We start from the raw sequence: 16,731 nt of genomic DNA, 5'->3' as shown, positions 1-16,731 counted from the left end.
GGTTTTTAATGGACAGGAAAGAGGCAGAAAACCAGGGGGGTGTGCCATGAGTCACATTATGGCTTGCAGACTAAATTTTGTAATGACCTTCTCATTAAAATACTGTTTGAGGTTTCCTTCAGAAATGTCTGTGTTAATAACGAGTAACTCAACTTAGGGCTGATTTACAGGCTGAATTTAATTTTGAATCAAAGTCACTTAAAAGGTGATTTTAATCACAGTTTGAATCAGCAAAATCCTTGATTTAAATAACTGATAATAAATTTCATTATAGATATACAGATTTTTAGTAACTTTCTGGAAGCAAACTAGATTCTAATTGAATAACAACTATTAAAGCATGTTAGCTTGCAACTATCTGAAGCTTTTGTCCAAAACATTCTCTAGGTGATATTTTATTTCACTAACTCTTTATTTAGGCAGCTAGCATAATATATTCCTATATACTCATGCAAATTCTTGAATTTTATGTTAAGAATGGTGAAGAACATATTCTGACTTGATACAAGTTGCACTTACATAGAGGAATTTAAAATCAGTTAAAATATACAAGCTGTGTTTAAGAAAACAGAGCTCAAGATCTGCTGGCTGGGAAGAATTCTTAATGTGCGCTTTTGCATTTGAAGGCAGTTTAACTGAACCAAATCCTTTGAGATTTTTGGAACAGATGATTTCTCCCACTCAAAGCTTATGTTTAGTCAGAGTGGTAGAGGAAAACACACTTCACAGTCCATCAGTTTCTGATCTTCATAGCTGCTATTGGTTGAACTGAAGTAATTAAATAGATTGAAATAAGGAAAAGAACCTTTTTGACAAGGGTATGCTTTTGGCACTTGCAAAGTGTTGATGTATTTACTTGTGAGTGACTTGTGGCAAGCTAATGGCTCAACCCATCTGTAGAATACGCAATATGTGGTTACCACCGTCAAGCTTTTGGAGGTCTGTATAGAGGGCTATAAAATACCAAGTGGCATAGAAGAGGTGAATGGAGATTGCTTGCTGTCCTTTCCCATAAAAAACTGAGAAGTATCAAGCTTGAGAGCCACTCCCAAAGCAAAAGAAGGCAATCCTTCATAAAGTGAGTAGCAGAACTGGGGACCGCTCTGCTGCAGACTCTAGAAGACTCTCTGTTGTCTTTATAGGGCTGGGCTGACCGGTTTAGCTGTTTTTCTACTATTTCAGTTTCTATTATTTTTAAAACTTTGACGAACAATATTTTGCCTGAATCTTCAAATTTGTGTGTACTTAACAAACAAATCTGAAACATGTAACGTTTAAGGGTGTGTTGTTGTTTTTGTTTTTTCTTTTTAAGTTTAAACCTGCCCTGAGTGAGATAAACATCTCTGATTTGGCTGCAGAAGAGAAGACCTGGAGAATAAAGTCCCGCAATGTGTTGAATTGTGACATGCCAGGAAATATGGGATATCCTATCACCCATCTCTCGTGCCTGGTGTGGACTGGGGCAGGACCACTGAGGATACTGCTGCATAGCTCTGTCGCAGCTGCACAGCTCCCCTGAGGCCAGGCTAGTTCTGCTGGGAGGACTTAAAATGAAGGTGTGAAATAAACCACTGTCTGGAAGGGCCCTGGCGTGACAAGTGCTTTTAGCACTTGGCTGGCTGTACCAGCCTATGTACAACATCTCTGCTCTGAAGGACTGGGATGCAAACTAGCTCTAGTTCAGCTACCGCTTTGCAGCTTCCATTTGGACAACTCCAGAGTCTGCCCTGAGACCTCAGCTGGATGCTTTTCTACTCCCTCCTGCCTTATCTCAACACCTCAAGACATCTCTTTCAAAATCATTTGTCATTTGAGCTCTACTGTGTGACAGTGAGTGTTTGTAGTGTGATTATTTTGGTGGAGAATTATGGATGTGTGATTTTTTTTTTTGGGGGGGTACTACTTCAAATGACGATGGGATCTCAATAAGCTGAAGTATTTAGAATAAGTTCATTGCTGGTATTTTGGATTTCTTTAAGCTTGTTCTCCAGATGAGATGCAAAAAGTATCTGCAGATCTCTTTACTCTCCTGTCACTGCAAGTAAAAGAGATTCATCTGTTGAGATGATTACACAGTAAGATACAACATGTTCAGAAAACCTTCCCTATAATTTTCACAGATTTTTTTTTTTTTTTCCTGCCATTCTTGCCCAAAATGCTGCTTCTATTTGCAGGCATTTGGCCTGTTCTGTAAAAGCTTCATGTCAAGCTCAGCAGGTCCTTCACTGCCTTGGTGGGTAAGAGCAGAGCCATCTCGGCTGGGCAGGGTTCCCAGCACTCGGCTGCTTGAGTAGCTGTTGTCTGCAGCTCCTCAGGGCCTTCTGGTCACTTACAGACTTAATTTAACTTTTGAGTACTTCCTAGGTGAGAATGGGGAATGTACTGACTGCCCAACTCTACCATATTGCCCTGAACAGGGAGCGGTAGGCATTGAATTCCAGTTGACTCCTTATGGTGGATCTGAGTTGCTGAGGCTTTTTTATTTTTAGGTGAAGGGATGCTCTGTAATATTTCAGCACAAGGGATGATTTACTTGATTCCTTCTGCTTCTTGTCCTTAAGTAATTGTTCTTAGTTCTGACTATGTACTTGAATTTGATGCTTTAAGTAATATATTATTTTATAAAAGAAGTGGCTGCCTAGGTTCTTTAGGGTAATAAAATGGACAGCAGCGTCAAGTGGCCTGCTTTCACGTTGACTGCTAGACGTAGGGTGGGAACCAAGAAAAAAAGGCCACGGAGCTAGTTCAGAAAAATGAAATATTGAAAAAAAAATAAATCACTTTGCTGAAAATATTAATATTTTGTGCAAGTTGATTTAAAATTAGATAATACAAATACTGCATGAGAGAAATAAGACAAGTAGTATAACTTAAATGACAGAAGATGAACCTTCTTATCTTAAAACTTAGAAGGAGCCTTTAATAGAAATGTGGCTTGCTAGCCAGCCTGCTGGGGATTGCTTAATCTGTTTCCCAGTCCCTGGAGAGATGAGATATAACTGTTAAGTAACCACAGGGTAATAATAGACTAAGTGAACCTGATCTTTATCTGTGATCAATTTTAGCTGCAGAGGTGAAAAGCTTATGCTTTTTTATATCTTTCTGCCTGTAACCACTTCTAGTGGTTTTTTTTTCTTTTCGGCCCCACTCGGTCTATCACTCTGGCACTTGTGACAGCCTGAGGCTCACGAGGAGCCTTACAAAAGCTATTAGCATTGCTGCCTCTCCTGCAGCTTTGTATCCCGATACTTCCTCCTCTCTGTCCTTAGAGTCAGGCACAGGTTTGCCACTTTGTATAATATCTAACGTGATTAGGATCTTGTGCCATGGTTGGGTTCCTAGGTTTTGCTGAAACTATACAATATCTATTAATGAAGTCATTGTTAAAACCCTTATTCAGATACTGGCAGCGAATGTGATGGCTAGCGATGGTCCGACACAAACTCTCCCTGCTAGGCTGTGAGACCCCGCACGGGGTCTGGTCACCATCAGTAGCTGCTGTCAGATCTGCCTGTGTAAATTAGTTCGAGTTCAGTTTGGTTCATAATAAAGGCAGTAAAATTGCCAAGGCAGCTGACATTGACCTCACCGGAGTAGCTGAAGTGTGATGTAATCTGGAACACGGACTCCCCCTTCCATCATGCTTAATAGCCCTGTGTCCAAAATAGTGCTGAGTGGGTAAAGAAAAAACCCCCAGCACTGCTGCTGTTGCTGGGCTTGCTTTATCCTGTGGCTGGGTAGGGAGCTGTGTTTTGGGTTTGAAGATAATTGGGCTGTGTGGTGCTCGCAGGTCTCTGGGTTGACAGCCCAATAAAATAATCCCTGGCTTTAGAGTAGTCAAATATGTAGAATATGTTTTTCTCTTTTCAGCACATTTACTTAAACCCTGTAGCAGTAAATAACAGGCATGTGCTCAGAATATATAAGATGCTACAGGCATATATACATATGTTTTTACATTTATTAATATATAATTGAAAAACCAAAAAATATTTTTCCAGTAATAGGCCTTTTATTGCCTAGTCAGTAAAATGGAAGAGTTATGATTTATGCTTCCCTGTCCTGACTGGATACATTGAGAAATGGAAATAATGATGGGGCTGTGGCTCAAACATGGGATTTCACAGCAAGAATGGCTTGGCTGTTGCTCAGATTTTCTGTGACCTCCAGAAAGTCACTTTTAACTTCTTAACTTCCGCTTTGTTGCCTGTACGCTATGACTGCTAATGCAAAGGGACTGTGCTGGGGTTTTGTAAGCAGGTAAGTCTTTTAAAAATTCCTGATTCATCCAAGCATCATGCACTACCGTCCTCCAGTGGACAGAATATCTTCTTCTGCATTAACTGTACAATATGACTTTTTACTTAAGGCCTCTGAATATATACGCTCTCATGTCCCTGTCCCCTCCCCTTCCCCGCCCCAGAAAAAAGCTGTTAGGTATGGTGATTGAAGCAAGGCCCAATAGTTCATTTTTAATCCTTCTTTCTTTTTTCCCTTTCACCCTTCCCAGGATGCAGGGGCTTTAATCCAGGATGAACGAATGCTACTATGATAAGCGCATGGACTTTTTCTATAACAGGACAAACACTGACACAGTAGATGAGTGGACAGGGCCAAAGCTTATTGTTGTTCTGTGTTTTGGGACATTTTTCTGCCTCTTCATTTTCATTTCAAATTCATTGGTCATAGCAGCTGTGGTCAAGAACAAGAGGTTTCATTTTCCCTTTTACTATCTTCTGGCCAACTTAGCTGCTGCAGACTTTTTTGCTGGAATTGCCTATGTCTTCCTGATGTTCAACACTGGCCCAGTGTCTAAGACGTTAACTGTTAACCGCTGGTTTCTGCGTCAGGGTCTTCTGGACACCAGCCTGACAGCTTCCCTGGTGAATCTCCTCGTCATAGCTGTTGAGCGGCACATGTCGATAATGCGGATGAAGATCCACAGCAATCTCACAAAGAAGAGAGTCACCTTTTTAATTATATCAATTTGGGCTATTGCTATTTTCATGGGTGCTGTTCCTACCTTGGGTTGGAACTGCCTCTGTGACATTACCGCCTGCTCATCCCTGGCGCCTATTTACAGCAGAAGTTACCTGGTCTTCTGGAGTGTCTTAAACCTAGTCGTCTTCTTCATTATGGTGGTGGTTTACATAAGAATCTACATGTACGTCCAGAGGAAAACTAATGTCTTGTCGTCACACACTAGTGGATCCATTAGCCGTAGGAGAACCCCTGTGAAGCTTATGAAGACTGTCATGACTCTCTTAGGTAAGAGACTACAAACCATGGCATGTGAGGCTGGCAGTGCCAAAGAATGGGTTTGTGTGTTGGGTTGGTTTTGCTTGTTTTTTTTTTTTAACAAAACAAAAAACCCCCAACCCCCTAAACCAAAACAAAATAAAAAAACCCTCACCAAACTTTTAAGTGCTGGAGGCATTTAGACTTCTGTCTGCTTTACATAGTGAAATAAGTGTTGCACCACTTGCAGAAATGCGAAGTAGGGGACTGGTCAACACGTAGAAGAAAAGTATCTCTGTTTTGTAGGCAGCTTGTTACAAAACACAAATTATCTGCAGGGTTTTTTTTGGGGGAGAGAAGGAATACAAAATCACTTTGGAGGAAGGCTTGTGAAGATTCACAACTACCTAGAAGAACATTTTCAAAATAATGTTCTTTAATACCTGCACAAGGCCATGAATCCTATGGCTGGATGTGGATAGTTTTCTTTGCACTTCTTCCTCTTGGCTGTTTCCTAAACGTGCTAACTTCTTCCCCCTGGAAACACACCTTCCCTTGTGAAAGGAGAGGATGCCTGGTGGGTCTGACTGACAGAGATTTGCTTTGCAAAGGGAGAAATCACTTTCATTCTGTGAAGACTGCATAGTGCAAAATACTTTCAGATGATGATACAGTATGGCCTTGGATCTCTAGATCATAACATGAGATTTGACCTGGATTCTGCCCTAGAGACACTGTTGGTATTGGGGCAGCTCAGATCACTTCATCAGCTAGTTGGGATGTAGCTGCTTGTTAGAGATGCACAGAGCGGATGATTGATCGCTGGAACACAATACTAGCTGTAGCAGTCAATTTTCCCCAGGAAGACTTGAATGTGAGTGAGATGTTTTCTGGAAGCCAGGCATCATGTGAGCGTGGCTCATGCAGCTCGCTGCGGGTGGAACTGAGGGGACACTGGGACACTTGTGAAGCTGGGCTCAAGTAGCGGGGGACTCTCAAACCACAGATATGGCTTTACCGCTCTGACAACTGTTCTGATGTTGTATGAGCCAGCACAAGAAAGCTGGAGCTTTTGGGAAAGCTGGTGTCCATCTATACCTGGGACACAGTTGTGTCGTACTGCAGCACGGTAGTACTAGAGGTCTGGGAGAAAAGTGTCACTTTTCATGGAGGTAGGAGTTGCCAGCATAGGAAGTTCAAGCTGAGGACACATTCTTCCCCTTGCGGTCTATGGATGCTGTTTGCACAATCTGGTTCTCTTTCTCCTTTTTTTTCCCTGAAATAATAGTGCTGTAGTACACAACACCTTTGTCTACCAAATGATGTTTTAAAATGCTTTAGAAGCTGCAGTCAGTTAAACTTCACAGTGCCTGACCTTGGAAAAGAAAGTGGACTGATGGTTCAAGCAAGTACAAGTGTGTAAGTATATACACTTATACTCCTGTGTCTTCTGAAGGTGGCTTGTCTGCTGCCAGAGCCTTTCCCTTCTAAATGCCTCCTTGGTTGTCCTTCCTTTTTTTCCCTTGATTTTATGGCACCTATAGAGAGACAATGTGGTGGTTGTTCCTGTCCCCCCCTTGACTTGCAGGGGCAAGATTCGATCTTCTGCCCCGCCTGAAGCTCTCGTGCAGTGAAACTTAAACCATCCACCTGGAAGGAGAAAATCCCTGCGAAAAAACTCTGAATTGCTCCAAATATGATCCTGCCCTAATGCATAAGCGTCGGGTAGACTGTAATTAACTGCTGCATTGGAAAGAGACAAAAAGAAAAGCACTTTTAAAAAGCAGTTCTCTGAGTATGTCTATTGAAGGCAGAACTGCAGGCTGCTTTCTGGGAAGTCACATACAGTAAATTATCATGCATAGCCTTGTCTAATTTATATGTATATTTATATGGTTAATATTACTTTGGTTTTGTATAAGGCAAAGTTGGAGGGTGCTGAGTGAGCGTTGGAATAACGCTGTTAGCTCTCGGTGCCACCCGTGCGTGTTGGCAGGTCAGAGCAGAGACGTGGGCTGCGTGCCGGGGAGGACACCCGGCCGGCTGATGCGGGATTTGGAAGGACAGTGATGGTGGCTGCTGTTTGCTAATCCCTCACGGTCCTTTAGCCTGTGGCAGGTCTTCAGTGCCCACCATGGCCGTGTTGCTGTGCAGAAATAAACCCCACTTTAAACTTCATTTTCAACTTATTCTTTCTTTTACTAGGGAGAGGGGCCTTAGGACTATGGGTTGATTTAAAGATCAGCATTAGCTTTCTCTTGCAGAATATGGCTTTTCAGCCACCAGATTAAACTATAATTTGGGCAAAGCATTTAATGATATTGTATGCTGGGCCAGGCAAGTTTAACTTAAAAAGCCTGAGTGCTACTTCAGAGATCATAATTTTGTATATTTACTTTGTCAGTCAGAAACAAAACCAAAACAGAGCCTGCTTCCAAAGAAGTTGAATTAGTGCATGCGTTGCTGGGTGCAAGATCTACCCCAAACTCCCGTGTCAGAGGAAGTGTATCTTGGCATGTTCCTTCGTATCAATTCTCCAAATTTTGACTCTAAGAGGCTTTTAATAAATGTTTATATCTAGGAATGAGAATTTATTTTTTTAAAACAGTTTGAAATGTGCATTCTTGGCCAAGTCATTCAAGCACACTGTGCAAAATGTATTAGAAACTGAATGGCATGTTTTCTGGGCTTTCCAATTACTAAAGGAGTCACCAAGTGACCAAAGTGATTCTTCCAAAATTCTGCTTACATCCACTGATGCAACAACCTACAGCTATATGCAGCATGTGGATTTTGCCCAAAGCAGTTATTTTTAATAGTCATTTTATTGTTCCAAAACATCTGAAAATGCTTTGGAGTACACACCTGATACGGTCTTACCTACAAGCGATTCCAAGATGCCCTCTTGCTGGATGAAGCATGATGAGAACCAGAGTTCTCGCTAATGTGCTCTGTTGGTTTCATAGGAGGTTCAGGACAAAATCCTGCTGCCCCGCTGCTGTGTGGAAGGAGGCTGCGTGTAGCTGGGTGCTGCTGGCGTGCTGCTCTTCCCGCCGGCCTCCACCTCCCTTCTTGGGGAGGCTGGGGCTGGGCTTGCTGGCTGGCTGCCCCTCCAGCAAAACATTGCTGTCGTCTCTGGGTGTTCTCCTCCTGTGGTCCTACAGTTAAGAGCTGGGGGAGTCTGGGTTTCAGTGTGACTTCATGGATTCGTGGTGATCACAGCTGCAGGTGGCTCTTTGCACTACCTTTTGGGCTTGGATGGCCGCTTCCAGAGGCTGGGACTCAGGTCCCTGTCATCTGTCTTTTTCTACCATAACCCCTAAAATGGTCCATCACAGGATAGGAACAAGGCTTTCCCTTTGGCATGCTAAACTGTAGGAAGTTATCCGATTGAAACTGGAAGATGTGAAACCTAGCAAAAGGGGCTAAAATCCTCTTAGGCTGACCTTGTGGCATAGTCCTAGCTAAGCCTGTGAGCCTAGCTGTGAAGAAGGGTGGCTGCAGGTGTGCGGGTACGTGATTTTCAGGTGGTGTGTATGTGGTAGCTCATCTGAACTTGGCAGTTAGATTCTTGCTGAAATAGCAGCTTTGGGGCGGATGATTTTCAGTTTCAGTGAATTTATAGTTTAATTGGTAACTTGCTGTTTTAACTTGGGCGCACATGTGGCAAAGGCAACTGGAAGCTACTGCACTCTTTTTTTTTTTTTTTTTCCTCAGTGTTGGCATGCTCAGGAACAGCTTTGATGTGCAGAGTTTTATGACATGATGCTGCCAAAGCATTGGTAGTGCTTCCAGGTACACAGGAATTCATGTTCAAGCAGAGATGATGTAATCTACAAGAAAATCCATGTTTAAATCTAACGGAAAATCCTCAAACTAACCTTGAGGCATTGTGACACCTGATCTCCCATAATCCGGTGGGAAGACTCAGAGCTGTTCTTCTGATCCATGTTGCAGCCAGGCTATATTTCATGTCACTTCTGTGAATTTTAGAGAGTCCCAGAAATTAAATTCTTTTTGGAGTGTGGCACTTTGTCAGGGAGAGGAGCTCCTACGGGATAAAAAGTCTGCAAACAAGAAAATTGCCAAAGTGCCAAGACAAAGGTATATATTTATGCCTAACCATGGTTCCCTCTGAAAGCTCTGTGGTAAAAATAGCAAAATCAGAGCAAGGCTGTGAGTCTGAGCCATGCCTCTCTTTCATCTCTGTGGTGCTAAGAGCAGGGTGTGAATCGCTTGTGTTGTCTCCGTACACAGCAAAATGTGTTTTTCATGGAGTCAAAGGTACAGCCCCATGAAAGCATTAGCCAGTAACTCTTGACACTGTCACTGCATTGCCCCCTGTCCTTGTCTTCAGTCATGGGGGGCAGGGGAAATGTGCAGAGAGATGGCTGCAGATGTCTTTTATCTTCCCTTACTTTTGCCACTGAAACCCTTTGCGGTTTTGCCTGTATAGGTAGACAGGGATGTATCCTTGGAGTTCACAGACTAATCCTGCCTGCAATCTTGGGGTGTTGTTTGAAGGAGAGATTTCTGTGTCTTTTGTTAAATGTGGCTGTGGGATCTGTTTCTTCTCCTGCTGACTTCCATGAAAGCAGGGTTGGACCTTGCATGCTTTGTGGTACAAGTGGTCAAAATGCTTTCAGTGCTTGTTCTAAGGAGGGTTTGTTACCATCTTAATTTCTGCATGGGGCTGGTGTGTTGGTGACTTTGCCAGTGACCCATGGTGGCTAGCAAAAGCTCTCTGTCCAAATACTTACCGAGACACTCAACTAGACACAGTATTGTTGTCTGGGTGGTCTGGTTCTAGTGCTTATTAAAACAGATGGGATTTGCTGGTGAACCCCAGGGCAGAAAATCAGTACAGTGTTTTCTCCATTGTAGACTGTAAGAGAGAGCTGGTGTCACGACTGCTTACTCAGCACGCTGGAGCCAAACCAGTGTGTAGTATAGAGACTGACCAGAGAAAACAAGTGTTGTGGGAGCAGCTTGCAGCTCCTGATGCCAGTGGGCAATGGAAGAATGTTACTGATGTTAACCAGTATCTCAAAACTAACACCATGAAATTAGTACTTAGCATCACAAAAATCTTGGTACAGCAGAGTAGAAAATGCAGTTTCTGAAGGAGGTCGTCTCTTGCCTTTCTGTTCTGTCCAATATTGCCTGGAACATAGTAAATCAGTTGGTTGAATTTTGTCTGGACTCCAGGAGCATAGATTTGCAGCAAGATCCGTGATACCTTGTCCTGGATACATTTTTTTCAGCAATCCTAATGCTTACTAAATCACATGAATTCACTTTATGTACCATTATGGCCTGCCCATCAGGTGGACACAGTGTCCATTAAAATCCTCGATGGGGAGAAGTGCTGACATACAGAAATCTGTATGTCATCCAGTGCTGCTGAAGCCAGCCCGTGTGCGCAGCAGAGCCGAGGGGACGCCCGAGGTGCCGCCGAGTCCGTCCTGCCGCCGGTGCTGCCTGCGTCCTGCCGTGAGCCAGGCTGCCCTCTCACTGCTTGCTTGCACAGCTCAGATATGGGAACACCAGCGGCTTTAAAAAAATGAGCTGGACTTGCTTTCCCTACCAAAATTGTTGAACAGATACCAACACCCCCTGGAGAGCTTTTTAGCATGTAGCTGCTATCATCCTTATCTGTTTGATTATTTTTTCTAAGCCCAAAAAAGGGGAAACTCTGCTGTTATAAATGATTGGAATTTCCTCAGTACGTTGTTCAAACTGTGACTGTTGTGCAGAGTTGTAATTTTCTATTTCTGTATGTCAGACAGCAATTGTGGCTTGTGCTAAGTTAGTATTATCATGCATATGGCTACTCCTTCCTTGGGCTCCAGGCGAGGGATGGCAGGCTGCGGTGCCGGGGGAGGCAGGAGGGCAGATGGGGCAGTTCAGGGCCCCTCCCAAGCTCATGGCCGAGGGCTGCATTTGGTCGCGATGTTCCCCTCCGCAGCAGTCCTGCCCACACCCCTGCCTTTATGGTGGGGATGTGCAGTAACATGGAAAGATGCAAACGCAATATTGAACTTCCTTCTAAGCTGTGGTTTTGATGCTTTCTTCATGTTGTCTTCGCTCTGTCTAAGATCTCTTCTCCCTTATTCTCCCTTTCTTTAATTTTTTTCTTTTTTTTTGAGGGGCTGGTGGGAGACGAGTGTGTTGTCCTACTTTGTCTCTTTCAGCTTTTATTATCACCTTGTGTCTCACTTCTTCCTCTCGGGGGCTGTTGTCATTCCTGCCTCGCAGCTGAAACACGAGGAGAACCGTGCTGCTCCTGGGCTTGTCCTGTGGTTTCTTGCTATGTTTTGGGGAAATGCCTCTTGCAGAGTCTTCTCCTTTCCCTATCACTACACTTTTACTTCCTCATCCTTTTTGTCCTTTTTTTTTTTCTTTTTATTCTGGTCTTTGCTTCGTTTCTTTGCCCTGACTGCTACATCCTTTGGTTCGTCTTTGCTAAATCATCTATTTGTTTCTTTCTCTCTTTTCATTTACAACTGAATTTGTTTCCTGGGTCCAAGTTGCTGGGTCTCAAGTACCCAGCACGCACAGCCCGGGAGGAAGCAGTGGAGCGAGGTGGGCTGCTGCTCCAGCTGGGGAGCCGGCAGTGCTTGTGTGTTGCAGACAATGGCGTGCATCCTACGCTAGCTGTGGGGTTTCCAGCCAGGACGTGTTTAAATTATGTGACTCTTGTTTTATGAATTGGGCAGTGTGCCCATAGCTCTGCAGAGTCAGCTGTAGTGTGACAGGAGGCATGTCTCTTATTTGGATCATATTGCATTAGTGGTGGAAGTGGGCCACCTGGTATCTTCTCCTCCAGCGTACAAGAGAGAGATGAAGAGAAGAAGTTTGTGTTCAGAGCGCCAGCTCTCTGCTTGTTAATGCTCCAGAGCTCTTGTTCATTTATCAGTGTGGACAAATCACTGTTGTGATGACCTTCCCCCACTGGTGTTTGAGCCAATGCTGTCAGCAGCTGGATTCTTGCTCCCTCCAGCCTTCTGAGAGCTGCCCTGCCTTGTCCTCAGGGCTTGGCAGAGAAGCTGTAGTAGATATAATTTTGCTACTGTCATTAGAATTTTGTCCTCTCCTGCTTTCATCATTTTTGTAGAATTTTGATGAACCCAATAATCTTGTAAGATGCAAAAAACCCCCAAACCCCTAACAGTTTGAAGTTGGGTTTTTTTTGTCTCCTTTATTTCTAGGTGCCTTTGTTGTCTGCTGGACCCCTGGCCTGGTCGTCTTACTGCTCGACGGTCTGAACTGCACCTACTGTGGGATTCAGAATGTTAAAAGGTGGTTTCTTCTCCTGGCCCTGTTGAACTCTGTCATGAATCCAATAATTTATTCATACAAAGATGATGAGATGTGGGGTACCATGAAAAGGATGATTTGCTGCTCCTCTGAGGATAAGAGCCAGGACAGACGCTCGTCACGGATCCCCTCGACAGTTCTCTGCAGGAGCACGGATACCTCGGGGCACTACATTGAAGATGGCATTATTCAAGGGACAATTTGTGGAAAAGGAGATCTTGGTGACAAAGGAAACTCCTGAGCTATTCAAGGAACTGACTTGGCTGGAAAAGGAGAGGGGGAAGGGAGAGGTTTTGTAAGAGAAGATTGACTGGCAAAGCTAGTAAACAATATATCCACTTTGTTCCAGAGCCTAAACTCCAGTGTTAACAAAAGTTCTTATAAATAATTGCCTGATGGAAAAACACTTTGTAATGAAGAAAACTTTCTGTGCTGCTGTCTTTCTCCTTTTTTTCTTTTAAGTACATGAAATTGTTTTTTTCATATGAATGGAATAAATACATCTCAGAGACTTCTTGTGCATGGAAGCAAAGTGTGAGCAATGTAGTGAGACCCTTCTTCAGCTCCTACAGGGAGAATAAACCTGCCTCACTGTGCAGGCTTGGCATTCATTGAGTATTTATGCTTTGAACAGTTTCTGTGCATCTTGAGGAGGATCGTAGGCTTGGTTGGACAGAATTGTGACCTGCTTTCTTGGTTTACAAAGTTCATGAAATAGTTGATACTTACCTTCTCTCTTCCTCCTCCTTACCTTGCTTTCAAAATAGTTAGTCTGATGGTTTATTAAAACTATGCCAGAAACCTGGCTGTGATGGGAAGCCCAGACCAGACACCAGTGTGCGTGAGTATGTCCGACTGTGGATTGTCAGGATCTGAGAGTGAGTGCAAAAGCCATTATTGCTTCCATAGTGGGGTGAATGCTGCAAGGAGATACGTTGCACTCTCTGCTGCTGCTGTTGTGCAGGCAGTCTTTGAGGGCAGATTAACAGAAGAGCAGTGTGGCTGTGTTCATTATGCTCATTTCTTACTTCCCCAGATGACATCAAATGGGTGTGCTCACCCCTCTTTAACTGCTATGCCACTGAGAGAAATGAAGTCCAAAACTCTGTTTTAAGAGGGCGAACTTTTAAGGGAAGTTTAAATATACGTATATACAGGTTCAATCAAGCTATTTAAAATAGAAATTAATTTACAGGAAAAAAGCCTGAAACCAACCTAAACCCCGACAAGAGTACAGTATGCATTGATTGTCTGACCTTGTCTGGACCACATTTAACCTCTGATGTGCAAGCAGATCTTACTGGAAGGTACTTGAGGAAGAGGCCATGAAACAGCAAGCAATGAAGGGCTTTCAGCATTGTGACTAATCAAGTCTAGTGTCGATGCAGCCACAGCCCAAAAAGCTGAAGTTTTGACTTATGGAGTATGTTCTAATGGAGCAATTCAAAGCTCTAGGGTAAAGTTTTTACATTTAAAATTAAAAATTGGAATGTAGAATTCTCAGTACTCTAAAAACCTGGCTCCTGCTGTCTGGTTTCAACAGCAGTGAGCTCCCTGCTACCTGTCTTAATTTCAAGAGGGGTTACCTGTGTTGTGTCCTAGAGAAAGTCTGATCCCTGGTATTAAAGGTGACCATGACCAGAGGTCACTTTGGAAAGTTTTGGAAGTTTTGACCACTTGGAAATGTGGGAGAACACCACCAAGAGCATGTTGTATGAGGCTGAAAGGTAAAGATCAGCTGTGGTTTGGGCAAATTCTTCCTTTGGTGCAACTTGCACGTGGATATCTGGACTGTGTTGGTCAAAGCAGAACCAGCACTTGGCTCAAAGGCCAAGTTGCAGTTTTGTAGAAGGCACTGGTGGATTTCATAGCAGGCCTTAGCTTACAAACACAGCAAGCCCCTGTTCAGAGTGCTCTCCCATAACACAAGTTACCTTGTAGGGATATGGCCTAACATTCCGAGGTAGATGCTGTATTTGAGTAATGCTAAAAAGGTTTACACATGGTTTTTTTGCCATTATAATGCAATGTTCTTGTGCAAATACTACTTCGTTAGTTTGGTGTTTTGAAAAGTATGTATGTGAAGTGGTGCTTTCTAGAGCCGGTGGCATTGCAAAGGCACAGCATGCAAGCATTCCTGTCCCTTCAGCTACCTGCAGCGCACAATTTGTGTTAACTAGGCTGAAGCTCCGTATACAAAGCTAACAGAAAATAAAATGCTACTTCAAAATAAAATACTTATTTTGTTTCCTGTTTCCATGGTGATTGAACATTACCTGTCAGCAGTAAATGGCTGTTGTCACTCTTATGCACTTCCACAGATCCATCCAAGCCAAAACTGATCAAACTGCAGATAAAAATGAAGATGGGGAAACGTTGATTCATGTTACCACGGGGAAGTGGGGGGGAGCAATGTTGTAATAAAATTTTCATGTTTACTAGCAATACTAGGCTGTGTAATACTTGGTTGAATCAGGCCCTGAAGAGAGCTTGGATGAAGATCTGGAACATCTGCAACAGTGGAGAAAACACTAGGTCTCTCCTGCAGAGCTTGGGATTTGGGCTGCAAAATAACGACATGTGGATGATTTTTCCAGGTAAGCAGGAAAAGGTGACTCCTGCAAAGGTAAAGGACTGTGTTGTTTGTAGAGCACCTCCTACAGTGGACTCCTGATCTGGATTAAGATCTGAGAGGTATTATCAATCATTCTGCTACAAGTAAGTGGGAGGATTTGAGGCCTGCACTCTTATTCTTTCTGTTACCTCATTTAAAAAAAAAAAAGCCAACAAAACAACCCCCAAAACAGACCAACCAACCCCCAAAAGCTTGCAAACCGGTGCTCTGCAAATGGTATTATTTGCAGTGACATGCCCTCTATTTGGGCATGATGCTTCCCTCAGAGCTGCTACCTCATTGTCTACAACTATAAATTACCATGTGACATGACTGGAACAGGAAACTGATCTTGCATCAAACTTTCCTACAAACTGCTACAGCGGAGACTGTAGAATGTTTCCTATATCAAACTGTCTAAACATCCAGCTACTCAAGTAGTGGGGAATTTCTTTTTAACTCCATAAACATTTACCAGAATAGTTTGTCTCAAGGAAAACATTAAAGCACCATGGGTACTTGAGTAAAAAAAAAAAGAAAAAGAAAAAAGCAAAGGGCAGTTGGTGAAGGCAAGTTCTATGGGGTTTCCCTGTTGCCTTTTTCACTAGTATCCCAGAATAACAGATACCGGTATTTGTTGACTTTGCCTGCTCCTATTTACGTATGCCAGCGTACTGATGTGCAAGATAAAATTAATTCTTTTGGGGAACACCCACAGAAACCCAAGGACATTAATTCTTAGGAGGCAGAGGAAGGCAAGGGTAGAGTTACCATTAAGTTGGATAGTTACAAGGTTTTGCGTGTTCCTGGTGATGCTGGAGGCCTTTCTGTGTCTGAGAGAGCCTTGAGAGCTGCTGTATTGCAGTAAGTATCAAGCAGATACTTCTAATACAACATTTTCACAGCAATTATGGTTTGAAAACCTTTGTGGTGTTCTCCTTGTCCCCTCTCCAGCTGCTTGTCTCCCAAACCAAAGTTGCTCTTCCAGTTGATCAGTGGATCCAGGAAGAAACGCTCCACGGCTTTTCCCAGGGCAAAGATGTATGGTCTCTCCTCCGTGGTTAGCTCTCGCATGGAGAGTGTGGCCACGATCATTAGAGATGCTTTTCAGAGAATTACTATTAAAAGCCGGGAACAATGGGGTTTTATTTTACACGATAGATCTTTTGAATCTTTCCGGATAAGCAGCTAGACTGATCATTGTTTAATAACTCTGTGCGTGGGAGAGAAGTTTCTCTAGTATCTGTGCTGTCCGGTTGACCTGGGTGGTGTGGGTGATGAGTCCCTCTGGGAGAGCAGCCAAATTGCTACAGCTTGAGTGGCCCTGAAGCATGGCTTCTCCACTGCTTTGGGGCTGCTTTATCATGACTACTTTTCCCTCAGTGTAGGGTTTTGGGGCTTTTTTTTAGTAATTACTGCAGGCTGGTGAAATACATCTGTATTTGTGCTTGTAACAGCTTGTTGCACGTATTTGTGAACTGCAGTAATTACTGCACCTATGTGACACAATGATGCCTTTCTCTGATCAGATCTATATTTTATATATATTTATACAAGTT

The 16,731-nt window shown here is 43.3% G+C and overlaps 1 protein-coding gene across 1 annotated transcript; it reads left to right on the top strand.

Annotated features, from left to right (window-relative positions):
* The first annotated feature begins 4,532 nt into the window (after window positions 1-4,532).
* On the top strand, window positions 4,533-12,799 carry LPAR3 (lysophosphatidic acid receptor 3). Its single transcript, XM_072867702.1, has 2 exons — window positions 4,533-5,268; window positions 12,450-12,799. The coding sequence occupies exons 1-2, from the start codon at window positions 4,533-4,535 to the stop codon at window positions 12,797-12,799; spliced, it is 1,086 nt and encodes a 361-aa protein (XP_072723803.1).
* Window positions 12,800-16,731: the final 3,932 nt, after the last annotated feature.

Source organism: Ciconia boyciana, chromosome 7 (assembly GCF_034638445.1).
Source record: "Ciconia boyciana chromosome 7, ASM3463844v1, whole genome shotgun sequence".
Taxonomy (NCBI): domain Eukaryota; kingdom Metazoa; phylum Chordata; class Aves; order Ciconiiformes; family Ciconiidae; genus Ciconia; species Ciconia boyciana.
This window is presented reverse-complemented; position numbering and strand designations above follow the sequence as displayed.

What these genes read in the sequence shown, in the direction of transcription:
- LPAR3 (XM_072867702.1), top strand. Translation starts at nt 4,533, where the DNA reads ATGAACGAATGCTACTATGATAAGCGCATGGACTTTTTCTATAACAGG. An exon ending in GACTGTCATGACTCTCTTAG is followed by an intron (nt 5,269 to 12,449) that starts GTAAGAGACTAC and finishes CTTTATTTCTAG; the next exon opens with GTGCCTTTGTTGTCTGCTGG.